Source organism: Ambystoma mexicanum, chromosome 5p (genome assembly GCF_040938575.1).
Source record: "Ambystoma mexicanum isolate Mex_15411 chromosome 5p, UKY_AmexF1_1, whole genome shotgun sequence".
NCBI lineage: Eukaryota > Metazoa > Chordata > Amphibia > Caudata > Ambystomatidae > Ambystoma > Ambystoma mexicanum.
Window position 1 is genome coordinate 458256248 of NC_090930.1, and position 19691 is coordinate 458275938.

The 19691-nt window shown below is 46.4% G+C and overlaps 1 protein-coding gene across 2 annotated transcripts in view; it reads left to right on the forward strand.

The window, feature by feature from the left end:
* The window catches only part of LOC138481015 (sodium- and chloride-dependent neutral and basic amino acid transporter B(0+)-like), a 995695-nt gene that overhangs the window by 529856 nt on the left and 446148 nt on the right, over positions 1-19691 (forward strand). For both annotated transcript variants that reach the window (XM_069612862.1, XM_069612863.1), the window contains one exon: positions 12801-12933. In XM_069612862.1, coding sequence (XP_069468963.1) covers positions 12801-12933 — 133 coding nt within the window. The remainder of the gene's footprint in view (positions 1-12800; positions 12934-19691) is intronic.

Sequence of the window (19691 nt, forward strand, 5' to 3'; positions counted from 1 at the left end):
AGAGACCCTTATAGAATGTTACATATTTCACAGGGTACATATTGTAAAAGAACTTGCGACTCATATATCTTGTTCACCTTTTGTGATGTATAAAAAGGGACCACTCAATGGAGATATTTAATCCGTTTCTTACAGTGTCTAGGGAGTATATCCATTTCTGTTCTGTTTGTCTTAGCTTTAGATCTCTGTTACCTCCTCTTGGTTGCACATTTATTACTTCTATAATGAACCAGTGGATGTCATGTACTGAATGGTGGGCGCTTTTAAAATGGGCCACTAAAGGTTTATCGGGTACCTGGTTCTTCACACAGGATCTGTGTTCACAGATTCTCTGACGAATGGGTCTCTTCGTCTTGCCAATATATAACAGGCCACATGGGCATTTGATGCCATACACTACCCACTTAGAGTTACAGTTTGTAAAGTGTTTCAATTCCCATATTCTCCCTTTGAGGTCTACCTGTTTCATGTTAGATGTTAATTCACACACAGAGCAGTTACCACATCTGAAGTGACCTACCACCGGAGGTAAATTCCACAGTCTCGATTGGTTGGTGGACCTATCCTTGCCCACTGGTTTATATGTATGTACAAGTTTGTCTCTCAAATTAGGCATACGACGAAACGCAAACCGAGGTTTACTAATTGAGAAATCTTCTGTGTTGATAATATTCCAGTTCTTCAATATGCATCTCCGCAGATCGTTGCTGATCGGAGAGAATGTGGAGACACAAGTGATCTTTTCCTCTATAACTCGCGGTTGTGGTGTCAAGCACCTATCTCTAGGAGTGTTTCTAGCTCTTTTCATGGATCTACGTACTATGGAGGGAGGATAACCTCTTGCCCTCAGTCTAGTTGTTAAATCTTTGCTATGAATCTCAAAAGCTTCTTTATGGGTACAATTCCTTCTGATACGTAGAAACTGTCCCACTGGTAAGTTTTGCCGCAGGGATTGGGGATGGAAGCTTTCAAACAGTAACAGAGTGTTTTTATCTGTAGCCTTCCTGAACAAAGTGGTGCCCAATTTGTTCTCTGTGTCTTTAAAAATCTCTAAATCCAAAAAGGGAATTTTTTCTTGGTTGGAGTTCATGGTGAAGTTAATACATTCATCTTGGGTGTTTTGTACCGGCATTCTGCAGTTTCAGCAACCAAGAAAAAGGATTTAAAAGCAAGATTTTGGATTTCTTTCAGCAAAGCACTGCTTTTCCCTCTGTGCTCCATTTTTACTTGTTGTGACGCTCAGCGACATGTTTCAGGAGTGATATCTCTGTTCCACCACTGACAACATGCATGGTAGATTTGGCAGCCATCTTTTTGTGTTGCAAAGCGCAATTTCCATAGGTTTTGGAGCGCACAAGGGTTTTGTGGCCATTTTGATATTTCTGGCACCATCAGAACACAGGGATGCCACATGGCAGAGCAAAAGTGGGTCAAGACATCCCACACAGTATGGCAGATCCTGTTGTTCCTGGGCCTCAGACATGGGGACAAGAGGGAGGGCCTCTGGGGACTCCTGCACTACGATTCAAAGGTCGGCGGCAGCAATGGGCAAAGTTCAGATCAGCGGCACTTTGCGGTTTCAGCTAATCACCAATAGCACCAATGCGTTTCTTGGACACCTCGTGCACTTTCCTTGCTTCTGGGGTCTAGCACTCTGTTGAGGTGGCTCAGGCTTGGCCAGCCCTGCTTCAAGGGAGTCCAGAGGATCTTCCTGGAGCTCTGGTCCAGCTTAAAAATGATGCACTCGATTCTGGTGTTCCTACCCCCTGGCACTCGGTTCCTGCAGCAGCACTGGAAGTACAGCCAGCAGAGAGAGGGGTTTCAGTCGAGTTCGTCTTGGGGTCGATTGGTCCCACCAACTCAAGGGGAGAAGTCGTCCTTTCCAGGGCTTCTCTAGTGGAGACGAATTTCTGAGCTTCAGCACTGCAGCAGGGCTTCACCAGGCAAACCAACAGTCCAGGAGTTGCAGCAAGCTTCTCTTCCAAGTTCTTCTTTGGATTCCTTCATCCAGTGGTCGACTCTGCCTTACTTGCAAAAGACATTGTCATGATGCCTACCCCCGGAGCACCAGGCCAGGCCCTGCACCCCCGGGAGCAGGCATCACGCCCCCGGGTGAAAGCCCAGCGGCCCTTTATAGGGGCTCTTTGAACTCTGTCCTGGCGCCGTTGGCGCCAGGTTCATGTTGAACATCAGTCCTGGCGCCATAGGCGCCAGGCTCATAAGGGGAAGTGTTTGGTGCACTTACCTGAAGCAGACCATGCTACATAATCACCTGATGCAGACAATGCTGCATGAAAAACCAAGCCCAATGAGGCTTAGGAGGGACTATTTTTCTGAAGGAACTATTTTGTTACTTGGGTGGGGCTGTGGAAGAATACTCACCTGGAACTTCTTCCAAGGCTATTTAAGCCACGCCCGGACAGCCACACGTGCTTCGCGTTGTTCTGCATCCCAGCAGCTGAACGCTCGCCGTGTCTGCTCCTGCACCTGGACTCCAGCCACGCCCGCCTCGAACCTGGAACACCTGTAAGGAAAGAAGAGAAGAGAAAGGTGAAAACCAAGAACTTATTCAACCTTCTTACCTGCATCCGGAATCTTCACGCCAGCATTCCTGAAGGAAGACGAGACAAAAGGTGAGCAAGGGAACACAAGAGGAAAGCCGAATTTTCAGCCATATTGCTTACTGGCTTTTCTTGGTGAACCATTCCACATCTCGGGTCGGCGCCGCATCTTTGGCAGGTACGGCACCCCGGCCCCTATGGGGAAAGGACAAAAGACATTACTGGGGAATTATAAAGACATTTAGAGGGGTCGCCCTCATCACTAAGTCACCTGATTTTACCACCTGAAATAAAGGACAGATCACAGGTTAGGAAAAACAACATAAAAGGAGGCTCACACTTGAACTTTTGCATCTTCATACTTACGGCGTATCGCTCAGAAAAGTCAAGTGGATTTGCCATCGCCATTCTGAAAACCAGTGAAGTAACTGGACGAACGCGCGCCTCTGCACCAGAAGCAGGATGGAGAGTTCATCCTTCCAAACCATAAGGTGAGCTTAAACCGGGGGTTTTGGAGGAAGTCAGAGAAGAACGAAGAGGGAAAGGGGGGAGCAAGCACACTATTCAGCAGACAGTTAATGCCCTTTCTCATCTGCAGAAGGATATTCCTACGGGCCAGACAAGCAAGATTTGGGGGTCCTGTTCAATCGGTGGTCCGAATTCTGCGCATCACGCTTGAAGAGGCCACAGCAACCCAGACCAGACCAGCGCCTCGGTGGGAGCCAGGTGAGCGTTACAGATGTTGCCTTTTTATGCAAGTCTCTCCCGTTCAATCACAGCCTAGCTGTCACTCACACAGCAGGGTGGCTGTCCTCCTAGGTCAGCCAGCCAGCCAATCACCTTTGGGTGCATTCCTGTAACCAAGGAGACTAAGCACAGGGAGATGCGAGCACCTCCATCACTTCCTGCCCTGCCAGACACACTGGAGCCAGAGAGAAATGGCAAAAAAAGAAGACTGGCGACATTTTGACAAAATGGGCACCCATAGGTGCTATACTGCAGCTGCAAACACAGCCCAAGGTAAAAAAACACAATGGTAGGAAAAAGTAACCCACTGCCAGCAGCCACTAATTGTAGAAAGGGTAACATAAAAATGTTACTCGAGAAAGTAGACAAAGGGGATACTAAGTAACCCCTCCAGCACTCTATGCAAGATAGTGTGTGCGGGGCCTACAAAGTTACAACATTTCACTTTACTGCTCTTGGAAACAGTAGTTTATCCAAGAGAAGGTATTTAAACCTTAGCAGGAAGCCAAAGGATTTCTCTGTGGCACTGCACTGAAGGTGCTGTGTGTCACAATGTAAAAAGATTATGCCTATGGAGTTTGTCAGACTTCAAAATCAAAAGAAACAATGAGTTCAAATCAAAGAAAAATAAATGGAGATTGGGAAAAATCTCTCACTCTCTCCAGGATCAAAATTAAAAGTCCTAAAGTCAGGCAAAAAGAGATGGGGGTTTCTAAGAAGGGAATTAGCACATTTCTGGGAATTCTCCCTAACAAAAAGTATGCTTTTGAGGTCATGTATATTGCACATTGATATATATATATACATATATATCCACTGAAAACACTTAAAACACTTTAGTCAAGGGGCAGTTAAGGTGATCAGAGTTAATGCAGTAAAACCCTTGAAATTCAGTGGATGTGGGAAGTGATGATCATCTTAATACAGTGTTCCCCTGTTGATGACCCCTAGAATCTAATGATGTCTTCACACACAAATCTAAGCAGCTAGTGGTACAACCCACTGAGCTATATTGATGACCTCTAACTGTGTTTGTCATTGTGAATCCCATCTGTTATGTATGTGCTCATGGCTTTGCAACAGGGAGGAGGGGGGGCACTGAGCTAAGATGATCACTTCCCACATCTGCTGGAGTTCAAGGGTTTTGTTGTATTGAATCTGATCACCTTAACTGTCCCTTAACTAAAGTTTTTGTTTAGTGAATTTCAAGGGATTTGTTAAGCCATAGTGTTTCAAAGCGCCTAGCCATGACCTTCAGCCGTGGCCACTGTCCATGTTGCACCAATAGGTTTCTATAGGGCCCACTACGCATTGCCTTTCAACGGTATGCTAAAAAAAACGATCGACAAATAACAATCTAAGGGGTCAATAAGGAGTGCAGGTTTTGCAAGAAAAACACATTTTATTTCATGCAAATATGACCAGAATCATCAGTCAGCCTTGTAGAACTGAAAACTGAAGGCTTGCTTGACACACACATTTCAGTAACAAGTTGAATAGTAGAATGCCGCAAAATCTACAAATACAACATTTATCAAATACAAGTCAAGCCCACATTTGCAATTGGCTAGCTCCTATACAAAAATCGAAACATCACCTATATTGTACTGCCCCATTGGTCAATGACCTATCTGTGACAACATGAATACAAACCCTTTGAATGACCCAATTGTGCAGTCAGCAGAAAATACTTTGTTCTAATTTGCTAATTATATTTAGGAAACTTGTTGCAACAATGGATTTTTCTTATGGCCATAACAACTTGAGATAACCAGCCATGTGCATACGGCTCAAAACAGACCAATCGCTGATCTAATGTGAACAGTGAAGTCAATACCCTTTGATAATAAAATGGGCACAATAATGCTTTCTCATGTGACTAGGCAACTTGGCAATCCCAAACGGCTCCTTGACCTTGCAGCTGTACTCTTTGGCAACACCTCTTGCAACTCCCATCTTGAAACATGCTGCTTTCCTAGTGTGCATCCTTCCCTATCTCTCTTGGGAACCATGTGGCTTTATAAAAAACACAGCCGAGGCACTGCTTTTGGGGATTTATTTCTCTAATTTAGTTGCTCCATTTAGCTTGACTACTGTAGTTCCAATGAACCTGCCATTTATCAATGGGGGCAGTATATCCACAGCCTAGCTCAATATTCTGGCAATATCTCAAAACCATGGACCTAATTCTAAGTATGGCAGTCCAGAAATAAGGGTGCTGGTAGCAACATACCGGCACCCTTTCCGGGCCATCATCCTACAATGATGTTGGTAGGGGTCATGGATCCTCCAACAGGCCTGACCTGCCAGGTTATCAGGCTCCTACTGGCATGGTTGTCACAGAAGCATCAGCACCATTAGCATCGGTGCTGGTACTTCCCTGTCCCCATTTCCATGGAGTCCTTGAGGACTCCATGGAAATGGGGATTTACTGTTTCCGCCACCCAAGTGATATCCCCGTGGCACTGAGATATCAGGTGGTGGTAAGGCTGTTATGGGGTTGCCAGTAACCCACGCCTAGCAGCGGGCTTTACCAGCAAACCCGTAATGAGCCCCTATGTCTTGTTCTCACCAGATGGCCCTTTGCACCTGCTGCACTTCTCTAATCATCAGGAGCTATGCATTCTGATCTCAGCTCCTGTGACTGCTCAGCCTTGCACCATTAACTACTATCTGTGCAGTGCTTCCTCCCCCCTCCAGGGATCTTGGCTGTCTGAAAGCTTGCAGGGGGAAGCAAGAATAAAATCTAATTAAATTACCAAAACAGAAGCTTCAAGTTGCGGCCTAATGTTCTAGCTAACAGAAGCTACAACCTCTAACAGGGCCTAATCCAAGATGGCCTAACTCTTGCTAAAACAGCCAACAGCCAGTATGTCACTAAACAGCAATATCTATCCTACTAAATATCACACTACACAACACCTGAGCCACCCTTTAAACAACATATTGTAAATTCTCTTAAATGCAACCAAAATACAACATAATTCACTAACACTATCTACAAAAACCTTAAACTATTGCGGCCCTAAACTATGAACACGATGAACAATATTGTTGCTGCTCCTCCTTCCACCGTCTAATGCTCTCTAATGTGTGTTAAAGCTAACTACAAACAGCACATGAGCCAAAATGCTGAATCAAATCGCAAAAATGCTTACGCTATATAACCAGCTCTTTATGCTGATAAACTGTACGCAATCTGAACCTCCTCCCACGGTTGAGGACATTGCATTGCTTCCTAACACCTTCAACACTAGCCACTGTTCATGGTCCACCTATAGTTTTCCTTTGGGTCAACCAGCCATGGACGTTGGCCATATCAAGTGGTCATGGCCTTCAGTCGTGCCCACTGGCCATGTGGTACCAATAGGCTTCTTTAGAGCCCACTAGCCATGGTCTTCGGCTATGGCCACTGTACATGTTTCAGCTATAGGTTTCCTCAGGGCCTACTAGCCATGGCCTTCAGCCGTGACCACTGTACATGTTCCACCTATAGATTTCCTTAGGAACCATTAGCCATGGACTTTGGACATGGCCAGTGGTCATGGCTGTACATATTCCATCAATAGGTTTCTATAGGGTCCATATTCATGGCCTTCGGACAAGGCCATTGTATATGTTCCACCTATAGGTTTCCCTGGGGCCTACTAGCCATGGCCCATGAACATGGCTTTGTACATGTTCCAGCTATAGGTTTCTTTAGAGCCCACCAGTCTTAGTCTTCGGCCATTACCAGTGGCCATTGCACATGTTCCACCTATAGGTTTCTGTAGGGCCCACTAGTCATGGCCTTCAGCCATGCCCACTGGCCATGTTGCACCAATAACATTCTTTTGAGCCACCTATAGGTTTCCTTAGGGCCCACTAGTCATGGCCTTCACCCTTTGCCATGTTGCACCAGTAGGTTTCTTGAAAGCCCACTAGCCATGGCCTGCGGCCATGGCCACTGTACATGTTCCACCTATAGGTTTCACTTTACATGTTGCATCTCTAAAATGTTTGCATAATAAATGTGGTTTCCTTCCCGTTGTACCTGTACATTTTCCTTTTCTTAAAACTCTTTTTTGATGCCCGTGGTTATGCCAATGAACTACCCTTAAGAGTGGTTATCCTCTGGGTTAAACTGCAGTTATCCGAAAACCCTTATCTACCCTCGCTGGCACTCACTAAGTGTCCCCCCACCGCCTCATGTGCTTTTTTCCTCCCTATCCTTCTCCCGTTAACTCCTATCACTCTTTGTTTCATGTGTGTAATTCCTGCTAGCATATCCCTGGTTATGCAAAAAATGTCGAACTGTAACTTAGTCCCCTGACTACCCCCAACTCCACGATTTCACATGGTGTCCTCTTCCCCCTCCCCACCTCTAGCCTGTTGTCATGTAATCCTGTTTAATCCTCCAAATGTCTTTTTTTGCACTTTTTGTTTTTGGCTAACCTGGGTTATAACCGTAGTTATCTCTCGCATCGAAAACATTTGCAGCTTTTTCATTTCTGAAAAACCTTGCAGATGAATTATGAAACCCATATATAGCAATCATTTTGGGAGGTGAGTGCAAGTTGTCCTAGGTGTTAGTCTTAACAGTGCATGGTGGTGCCACGAGTTGTGGTTGCACAGTTTACCATAACTACCAAATTTCTTTGGTATTTCGATGTTACCTTGTAACCATAACGTCCCTATAACAAAGGTTTTTCAAAAAATTTCATATTTCTTTAATAGTGCAACTTAACCGTAACGTTCCTTTTAAAAAAGCTTTTTCAGTGGATTGTATAGGTTTGTATTAGTGCAACTTAACCATAACATCCCTTTAAGAACGTTTGTTTGCTGAATTTCCACAGTGTTTAAAGTAAAAATGTTTCATTATGTTACAACACTATATATACTTTATTAATAATTCCTCTTAATATATGTGAAAGGACTACAAACCTGCTTTAATAAACATATTTCTTGCAGTGCATACTGATGTGTGTCATTTTCGGCAGCGCATGCTGGGGATGCAAGTCTTGGTTGAATTGCCCAGGGTGTGAGACCATAACACTGGCCCCACCGAACCACCCTCATTATCCATTTTTACCTAGTCTGCATCCAGCTCCAGTGTCCAATATACCCCCATATTGTAACCAACTGCCAGTGTTCATGACTTGCAGCCGTGGCCAGAGTCCACAATCAATGGGGAATGTGCTTTGACTATGCTGCAGGCCCCAATAAGCAAATCAGAGTACACATTTGTCCTTGCTGGGGCCAGACCCACTGCCCAGGCACCAAAGTTATACAACTATTTTTTGTACCTACATTTTGCCACTTTGGAAAAAATCCAACACAGTACACATTTGCAAAAGTGTGCTTTCAGGTCTTTGCTCATGCTCCTCACACAGGTTTGCTGCAAACCCGTACAGCACTTGGGCTGTAGCCACAAGCAGATTTATTTTCCCATTCATGCCTATCCTGATTTTGAAAATGTTACCAGATATCCAGGCCCTGGTGCACATGCCCATTTTAACCCCATTGCCAGTCCCTGGTGGCCATGGCCTTCAGCCATGCCCCGGACAATCTGGGCACTTTCCATGGTCACAGGCTATGCCTTAGGCACTAAAGTTATATCACTATTGTGTGCAACTGCCCCTGCAGGGGCCAGGCCCATAGCCCACTATAACCACATCACCAGTCCTTGGTGGCCATGCCCACATTAACTAACCGGGCTCTGTCTATACATATTTCAAAACATTTGGGACCACCCTATAACTTTGCCCCTCTTGACAAAATCACACATACATTTGCAAAATGATTCAGAGTTGGCTGTATACTTGTTTTGCAAAGTTTTGTGAGGATTCTTCAAGCAGCGTCCAAGTTATAAGCTGCCCAAAAACTGCTGTTCTTATGGGATGAGCAACTTAACCAAAACTACAGGGTCGCTTCAAACATACATGATATATATTACACAGCCTGGAGGAGCAGCCACGTAGTTATGCTTCAGTTGCTCAAACCATAGGAAGAGCACTTTTTGGGCGGCTTATAACTTTGCTCCCCCCAGACGGATCCTCACCAAACCCTGCAAAAAGAGAATGTGGCCCCCTCGGATGGATTCTGCAAAGTATGGTGAGATTTCAGGAATGGGCAGCGAAAGTTATAGGGAGATCTCAAAATGTGTGGTTTTCCTCATAGATGTAATGGAAACACATATTTGGTCACCCCTACAGCCCAAATCACTGGACAGATTTTTACCAAATCTGAGCCAGGAGCAGTGACTTGGTCTCATAAGCGTGCTCTGGTATATTGATGTAAATCCATACAGTCGTTTTTTGAAAAACGGGCAAAAAGTAGGTAAAAAATGATTTGTGATGTCTGGATTCGGTATGTGGACTCACTTCCCTATTTGCTCCGCAGACAGGCCTCTGGCCCAAACAGGGGGCAACGTGATGTCCACGGACATCAGACATGCCCGCTGATTGGATGGAGAAACCGCTGCCATGTTGGATCCGCGGACAGTCGCTGGTATCCGCAGATAGTGTGGCAGGGCAAAAGTCTGGAAAACACATTTTGCGTTATTTGGTGACCAAATGAGGGTCTTGAAAGGCAGGGGAGTGAAATAAAGATGATTTGTGGCTGTTTTTATAGGCGGAAAAACAGTGCTGAGGTTCCGCGGACAGAGCAGTATTCCACGGACAGTGCTGTGAATGGACAGTTGGGAAAACACATTGGTACGGAGTGTTTTTTATAGATGAAAAAAGGGTTTGCAGATGCTGCTGAGTCCACAGTCAGTTTTACCGTCCAAAGACACCAGTTTAATGGCAGGGGGTTCAGGGCGAGTTTTGCTACTTGAAGGTGTATTGTATGTACTTGTCAGATGGTTTAATAATATTGTGGTAGATGTGGCCAGTGGCCAGATTCTTGGGAGCATGGCCATAGGCCATGTCAATAAAAATGAAAAATACACAGAAATAATACGAAGCACTTTTTGTGAAAGTTACAGAAAATAATTAAGCTTTTTAGAATCTTTGTTAGTTTGATCTAAATAAAACAAAATAAGCAAAAAAAAATATGAATTTAAAAAGAAAAAAAGGTTATTTTATGAGCCACCATTTTTGCACAAAATATTATTTAAATGATGTTCATTCCCATTCCCACACCCCACGCCTGGAATTTTCTAGGTGTCCAAGGAATATGCAGGCTGTAAAGGGTCCTGTGCATTTTTTTCTCAGTTCTGTTTTTTAACTACGAAAGGTGACTCCTAAAGGCACTTTTTTGCATTTTTTTGGTTTTGCATTTTCTTTGGCTTTTTTAGTTTTTTTCTAGGAGGAGCAGGGTAAGGTGGGGAGGGAAGGGGCACACACCACATAGACAAAGGGGCAGGTGGACAGAGGAAGATGTTGGGTGGGCCTCAAATTTAAGGTAAGAGGCAATGTTTTTGGTGCTCCTTGACCGCTACCTCAAAAGCACTACGAAACTGCACCCCCCCTACAGATCGATGCATCGCAGATCATCAATAGTACTGTGAGCCTCAAAAGGGTTAGCAGTGTTCTGTATGGCCTGCGAGGTAGCCGATGGGATCCTCTACAGTTGAAGATGCGGAAGAGGGTGTCCAGCTACTTTTCCCTGAGAAAGGTACTGCCTTCCCCAGAGCATTTGGATTTGGTGTGGTGCTGCATGGAGGTGGTCCCGTAGGAATACAGGGCAGGTTTTCCATAACTGAGTACAACTTTGCACTCAGTGCATCTCACCTTGGCTGCACAAGCCTTCGGTACATCCCCAACGGTGGTGAAAAATTGCCACACTCAGGACTTAGGTTGCTGGTGATAGGTTTCTCTACCTCATCTTCATCTTCCACTTCATCCTGGTCTGTATCACTGTGCCTGTTCCCCTGTCAACATCCTCCAGATGGTGATGGTGGAGGTGGTAGTGGGGGTGGCTGGGGAGGAGGAATGGCCATAACAGATGCAATTTTCAGCAAAATGGCAGCTCTCCTAATAGCTTTCCAGAGCAGGTGCTCTCTCCTGGATAGCCAGATTGAGAATGAAGAAAAGTAATGGGTGGGTCCCTTCAGAGGAGATGTCCATGGACTCTGCAGCTGCTACATTGGGGTGAGTGTAATATAAGGAACGCATAGGAAATTAAGGGTGGACTCGTAAATACCTAGGAAATTCAGTGAAAAAACTTTGTTAAAGGAATGCTATGGTTAAATTGCACTAATGAAAACCTGTGAAATTCAGTGGATACACTTTGTTAAAGGGACATTATGGTTAGAAGTAAAATGACAAAACTTCTGAAATTTGCCAGTTGTTACAACACACTTGCGTGACGAGCATCAGCAAGGAAGTAAAGCATGTTTTTGAAAATTTGTGTTGTGTTTTAGTTTTTCCAAAGTGTCCGAATGTAAGTGGAAAAACTAGAGATATGAATGTGGTGTCTGGGTAGTGGGCCTGGCCCTCGGCAAAATGTAAATGTGTACTCTAATTTGCTTATTGGTAAATGCAGCATTGTCGAAACCCATGGCCCATGGATTTGAAGACTGGCCATAGCTGCAAGCCATGAGCCCTGCCACTGGTCACATTATTAGGGTATAGTGAACACTGAGCTAGGATGCACGGTAGGTGCAGTGAATAATAGGGTGAATTGGTGGAGCTGGGGTCATGGTTGAGCCTCATGCTGTAGGCAATTCCTCAATGTCAATCTTAGCAGTGCACGGTGGTGGCACAAGTTATGGTTGCTAAGCTTACCCTACCTGCCGAATTTCTGGGGGGTTTTGGTTTTACTTGTAACCATAAAATCCCTTTAACAAAGTTGTTTCACTGAATATATAAATATATCACAGCACAATGGTACACACTTAAAGACAATTGGGAAGAATTGATGTATCTATGAAATTATTAAATCTGAAATCGAACCTACCACTTTTTTAATTGTATCAGGGTTTGAGCTAGATAAAATAAAAGAAATAGAGAATTGTATTTCACTGCAAAAGAAAGAGACATTTGAAACAACAGGCTGAAATACCATCTGAAGAGGAATGGGGATAATACCTTATTCTCTGACATGAGCTTGGAAAGGAAAATCCTTGAAGGTCAATAAAGAGTATATGCATTTGCCATGATTTGGTTTATTGGGAGAAATAAAAAGTGAGTTAGATTGAATGTATGTTTAGAATTAAAGACTCAAGAAAGGGCCAAGGGATAAAGAAGGAGAAGAGATTTCTTTTGCACAATGATGCATGGGTATATTAGAAAAGAGGGGTAAGAGTAAAGATATAATATATTGAGATGATTCACTATTGTTTGTATTGTGCATTATGGTGATAAAAAAATAACTAGAAAATGAAACTACCACACTGTTGATATGTTTTCAGGATGATTTTTCTGTATGTCAAATATATTCTGTAGAGGATTTTACATAATGTAGTGACAATTCTATTTGTTTTGCATAAACTTAGGATACATTAAAATAAGGAAAGAAAATGGAAAACAGATTGCAAAATGTAACTATATGTTTGTATCTTTGCAGCAAAGTGGCACTCCGTCGTTCAAGAGGACTTGATGACACAGGAGTAGTTCTGTGGCACTTGACACTTTGCAACCTTTTGGCTTGGATACTGGTTGCAGCAGCTCTATACAAGGGAATAAAATCATCTGGAAAGGTAAAGCAATATGCGTCTATTTAGTAGAAACCCAAGAAACAAAAGGTACATTTAAGTTAAGCTTTTACTTTAAGGTGATCTGCACATCTAGTGCAAGTATTTTTTTATTTGAGCCTGAAGCTATCAAAACTCTATAAAGAGCAAATGTTTTGTGTTGTCCAGACTACATAGAATTTGATGCATATTCAAGGCTCTTGAAACAAATATCTAATGTTACTTTACTTGAGAGTGACATTTGGACATGTGGCATTTTATTCAAACGTGGCACCGTTGTTTCAACACAGATCGCAATATTATGGTCACAAAATACCCCTCTGATACAGCTGTTCAAGCAAAACAAGTGGTGTCTATTGTTAGTCATACCATGAATCTCTTTGTAATTCAACTGTGGTCCTTAGGATTCATGCTCTGTTAACATTGTGCTGGTGTCATGCCTGCGCCATGGGCGCATACATTGGCGATCAATATGGACGAATTGTTATTCATTTATCTACAGAAAACTCCTGGATCAACCGTTATTCACTATTTGGACTTTATTTCCCATTTGCAAGACTTTGGTGCTTTTTTATTTTTCCCAGAAAACTACACTTACCATAATGGACTATAACCATCCATTCCTGGCTATTCCTATTTTTCTTCATCAGAACTACAATCCCCAGAAGCCCTAGGGATTTGCTCTGCTTCCACCAGCTCAGGAACAGAGAGGGAGGTGGCCGATTGTCTGCAGGTGTGCTGAGCCAGGTGCAACCAATTAGCCTGCCTCTGTGCTGGGCTGGGCAGTATAAAGGCTGCTGCCTGCGAGAGCTCAGTCTCTTGCATTGAGTGTCCTTCCGGCACCTTATTTGCTTCGAGCTACAAACTTTGTATGCTGTTTCCTGAGTTCACCTGCTCTTTGTTCCAGTGCCCTGGTGGGCTCCTGCCTTGCAGTCTGCTACACCCTGCTGCCTACAGCCCTAGCCTTTTGGGCTCCCTGTCACAGCCCTGCTCTTCCATGCTCCTGCCTTGCAGCTGATCGCGCTCTGCTGCCTTCCAGCCTCCGCCCTTGCTCTGCCGGGCTTTCCACATTGCAGCCGATCACGCTCTGCTGCCTTCCAGCCTCTGCCCTGGCTCTGCCGGGCTCTCCACATTGCAGCCGATCACGCTCTGCTGCCTTCCAGCCTCCGCCCTTGCCCTGCCGGGCTCTCCACATTGCAGCCGATCACGCTCTGCTGCCTTCCAGCCTCCGCCCTTGCCCTGCCGGGCTCTCTACATTGCAGCTGATCACGCTCTGCTGCTTTCCAGCCTCAGCCCTTGTCCTATCACGCTCCGCTGCCTAATATCTTCCTTTTTCCGCTGGGTTCTCGGCCTAGCAGCCCTCTACAGTCCTCTGCAACCTTCTACGGTCAGCGGCCCTGCCCCTCAAGGCTCACTCCTTGCTGCCCGGCCCTTCTGGGTTCCTTGCCGTGCAGCTTGCTTTACTCTGCTGCCCTAAGCCCTTTCCCTCAGGGCTCTCTACCTTACAGCCCTGCTCCTGTGGGCTTGCTCATTGCTTTCCTGCTCCTCTGAGCTCTCAACCTTGTTCCTTACTGTCCTCTGCTATCCAATCCTGTTACACGACTTTCCCTTCATTTCCTTCTGCTGGTTTGCTATCAACCTCCTTTTCCTGGATTTGTCTGTAAGTATCTTCTCTTGTACTGTTTGTAGATCCTTTTGTACAGAGCTTGTCTGTTGGTTCCCATCAGTCAACCTCTGCCCGTTCCCTTGTCTCGTTTCTACATTACAAACACCCATAGCTGCTGTTCCAAGCCATGAGCAAACAGCGTGGGCCTCTGTTATAGCAAACTGTGCACAAGGCTAGAGTATTTCCTAAGGTTCGTGGAATACTCTTTTCCTATATCTGCATACACCCCAAGAGGGAATTCATTCTGTACCTTTTTCCTTGCTACTCTTGCCTACTCTTCGTTCTCTTTCCTTTCTGCTGTGTGTGTACTTATCTGTCCGCTTTATTTTGGCACAACCACCCAAACCCTTTCTGGGTGTCCTGTGCCACTCTTAATAGAGTGCCATCCCTGACAGCTGGGAGTCTTGGGTCCATATACATGTATGCATGTCTAATTGCCAGAGCATTGATGGACCATGGCTTAGAATCCTCATTTGGGAGCCAGTGCTGAAGCATCCAGCCAATGACCTTCGATTTTTCTCCCCCTTTACTATTAAGCAATTTGACTTTTCAACACATTACAGTTTATTATAGGGAAATGACTGGTAAATATTTGTGTGCATTCTAGTTCTCCCTTCATAATTAGTACTGAGATAGTCTACAGTAATTGCTGGACCATTATCCCCAGAAAGGAACTATAGAGTGTATATTGGAATATAATGCATTCCTTCTAAAGAAACGCCCCATGCATTTTAACTATTGTACAGCATTGCCTACGTAATGTTTATTTGTTTGTGAAAGTCATATCGAGGCAATTAGTTTGAATAGTTCAGAATATGGGTCAAACGAATAATCCAATGGTATGTATTCCCTTTTCTTGTGGAAGATCAACAACTGTCTCTTGTCTAATGTGTAACCATAACAATCACGAATCATCTAATCATAAAGTGCAGATGAGGGTCTCTGGCTAGAACCCTCATACCCTCTTATATAATCCTCATTGCATAGAATACAACAGGACATGCTTGCAGAATCGTCCACTCCAAGTGACATCTGCTCTGAGATCACTCCACCGTTGCCCTCCTCCTTAAAACTGCATTAAAGATACAGGGCCTCATTACGAGTTGCCCGGTAAAACCGGGTTCATTACCGGCATGCCGGAATGAGCGGGTCCGTGCTCGTATGAACCCGCTAATAGCGGGTGATTACGAGTGCACGCGCGTCCCCCCATGCCGGTAGTGGCAATACCGCAATGCCGCTAAAGGGCCTCCAACCCCCCTATACCGGCATAGCGGGACCCACCCATAGCGGTACCGCCTCATACCAACCCCTAAATACCGTCATGGTAATACTGGCATGGTAATACCGTGTTCCTCAAAAAACTGACCTGGAAATTACGTCATCGCGCAGGAACAGGAAATAGGCCGGCGGCCATCTTTAAAAACACAATCCATTGCCATCCTCCATAACCACCAGCTGATACTCGGAGAGCACAGTGGAAATCCATAGAGGATGTCAAAGGCTACCAGGAAAACCACCACCCTGCTGCGTAAAACAGCGTTACTCAGATGCAGAGCTCACCATATTAGCGGACACTCTAGCTGCACATGCAGACACAATACAATCCCACAACAAGAAGCGGGAGGTGCAGCAACAAAAGAGGCAAATCTGGCAGGAGGTAGCCCGCAGGGTATCAGCCGTAGGTCCCACCCCGCGCAGTGTGAGGGACTGCAGGAAGCGGTGGGATGACCTCCGGTTGAGGGAATGCAATATCATGGCCACCAATCGGAGGGAGGCCATGGCCACAGGCGGGGATGCCCACCCCCCTGCCAAATTGATGCCCTGGGAGGAGACGGCCAGCAGATTCATCAGTCCTGAGTCCATCGAGGGATTATGCGAGATGGAGACGGGTGCGGCATCAACCACGGAAGGAGGTGAGTGACTGTGCAGATCCCTGTAGGGGAGACCATGAAGTAGCACAAGTGAAGTGGTAGAGAGTCTAGGCAAGGCAATGCATGTCCCAACTCCCACATGACCATACCCAAATACAGATGGTGGGCCAAACGCTGCCACACTGAAATGCATGCTGAGTGCCCATCCCTTAACCAACACACAGCCAACACACCTGGAGCTTCCCCATGTGATACTTCACACAAACACAAAATCAACGGCATGCCACGTGCCATGCAGTGAATGCTTACATGCCGTCTCTGAATACCCTGTGTGACACACCTGTAAGACATGAAAGCATGATCAAATGAATAATGAACAGCACCGCCACTGCCATGTCACACCATCACTGATGCCCTGCATCTCTTCTACCCCCTCAGGCACTGATGATGAAGAAGCAACCCAGGAGACAACTGCGAGGGCATCCACCTCACACCGTAAGAAGAGGGCAACCACCACCTCTGCTGGAGACAAGCAGGTCACACCCACACCTGTCCAAGGGGAGTCCCTGGAAGCACCCGCCTCCACTGGGGAAGAACTTGATGCCAGTGTGGAGCCTGTGGGAGACACTGAGGTGACATGCCCGGCCACTCCGAGCCCCGTGCCCACCCACTCACCCCAACACCTGCAGTCCCCCACCTGCAGTGAAGTTGATCCCTGCCTCCGTGACTGTGACCTACCCACCTCTGAGGAGTCCAGTCCTGAAAATGCCATCCACGTGACTGCACAACCCACCACTCCAGCCCCCTCCAGAACCCTGGAGACATGATTGTCGATGGTGGATGCCCAACAGGATGCCATGTTAGACCTACTCCGCCAGTACATAGTGGACGGGGAGGAAACCAGGTGGGGTATTGCCACAGCAATTGCAGGGACCACAGCGGCCATCGAAGCAAACACAGCCGCTGTCAATGCATCGGCTCGGCTAATGAGGGACTGCCTGGGGGCGGTGACACAGGTGCTGACCTCAATGCTGCTTCATATGCAGTGGCCACGGCTTGCAGGAGGTGTGGAACCTGCCAGCGAATCACCTACTACCTCCACACCAGCTTCATCTGTCCCCACCAGCCCAGTGCGCCACACACATAGGAGTGCAAGGCACACTAAAATGCCGCATCTGGACAGGAAGAAGTCCAGGAAGTAGTGTGGGGGGCCAATGTTAGTGGGACACAAGGTTGGGGGTGAAGGGGTGCATCTTGTGGAGTCTATTGGGGGTGTTGGTGTTTGTTGGGGGGTCAGGGAGTTTGTTGGAGGGGGTCAGGGAGTTTGTTGGGGGAGTCTGGGAGGGGGGAGTGGGCACATTATTTTTGTGTGCATCCATTTAATGTGGGACGGTGTTCAGTGCCCAACTCCCAACATTCCCTGTGTGCATGTCCACATTGGCTCAGTGTCTGACTGACACAAGTCTTTCATAGTCCCTGTGTTTCAGAAGTATTTGTGAATTAGTGCTTGGCATACAGCATGGCCATCCTGTGCATCACGTACTGGCAGGGGGGCTACTTCACCTCCGTCTTCATCCTCATCATCCTCACCCGGCCCATGCATGTCAATGTCAGGTGGCAGTGGTACATTTCTCCGGACGCCATGGTGATATTTGCCACCTTCTCAGGCCTATATAGGAGTGCCCCACCAGACCTGCTGAGGCAGTGGAACCGCCCCTTCAACAGGCCAAAGGTCTGCTCAATCACAACACGGGTACGGGTGTACACACGATTGTACTCCTCATGGCTGTACTGCGGGTTACGAACAGGGGTGAGTAGCCACGGCCTGAAGGGATATCCTCCATCACCTGCAAGCAGATTCAAATAGGTGTGTGTCACTCTGAACTGCCACATTCAGAGAGCACAGTCATGGTGGCAGTTATTTGGTGTGGGCATGCACATGTCCCTGTAAGCATGAACAAATGTTTTCTAGGTGCAATCTATACTGTCATGAGGTGTGGTAGTCTGGATGGCGTTCAATAGATGATGCAGGGTGTAATCATGCATGCTGAGGCAGATGTGCTGTGGTAGTGCAACAATGTTTTGACAAAAATTCATGCTATTCATTATTTACTATGCATGGTCACACTGCCCACATTGCCACACTTGCCATCCTGTTCATTCATGCATTGCTTGCCATCACCATGGTGGCCTGGTTGTGCCTCTTTCTTGTTCTCATCGATGTGCATTATTTGTGATATGTGGCCCAGTGAAGTGTCATGTACCGTTTGCCTGGTTCAGGTCAGGAGTCTTTGGCTCTGCATGCATTCCGCAATCACTGGCTATTCCCACCCAGGTGCAGTATCCCCCTCCCCCCCTTATGCATCCCCACACATCAGTACCCCAAAGCACTGCCATGGGACGGTTGTGCAACTCACCAAGCAGCCAGGCACGTGGTCCAGCATGTCGCTCCATGTGATGGGGTAGCGTGGAATTACCCAGTAACATGGCATCATGTGTTGATCCAGGAAATCGGGCGCAGCAATGGGTGATGATCTTCCTGGAGTCACATACCATTTGCACATTGATGGAGTGGTATTGCTTGCGATTGCGGTACACCGCCTCTATGGCATGGGGGACTACCAATTCCACATGGGTGCAGTCGATGGCACCGACACAATTGGGCATGCCTGCCAGTGCATGGAAGCCTACTTTGGTTTCGGCTATCTCCTTGGCAGTACGTGGTAGGGATATGTGGGTGCTTGCGTGCTTCAGGAGGGCATCCAGCACTTGGTTCAGCATGCGTGAAAATAGTGGTTGTGAAATGCCATGCAGCTGGCCCACTGTGTGTTGGTAGGTGCCTGTGGCCAGGAAGTGTAGCACAGACACCACCTTTAGTAGTGGGGGGATGGCAGTGCGTATTCCTATGTGGCTGGCAATGTCGTTCTGTATCATGTCCACTATGGTGGTGATGGTGTCATGGTCCAACCGGTACAGGGTGTTGGTCTGCTCAGGGGTTAGGTTGAATGGGCTGGGTGTGGTGCGAGGGATTGGTGGCTGCCTACGAGGCACTGGTGGCTGCGCTGGTGGTAATTGCTGGCCCTGTCTCACCCTCCTTCTCCTCCTGCCTCTCCTCTGTGCTGCCTGTTGTTGTTTCTGTAGCTGTTGTTGTTGCTGCTGTAGTTGTTGTTGTTGCTGTTGTTGCTGTAGTTGTAGCAGTATAGGCATGTCCTCCAGTGCCATGATTG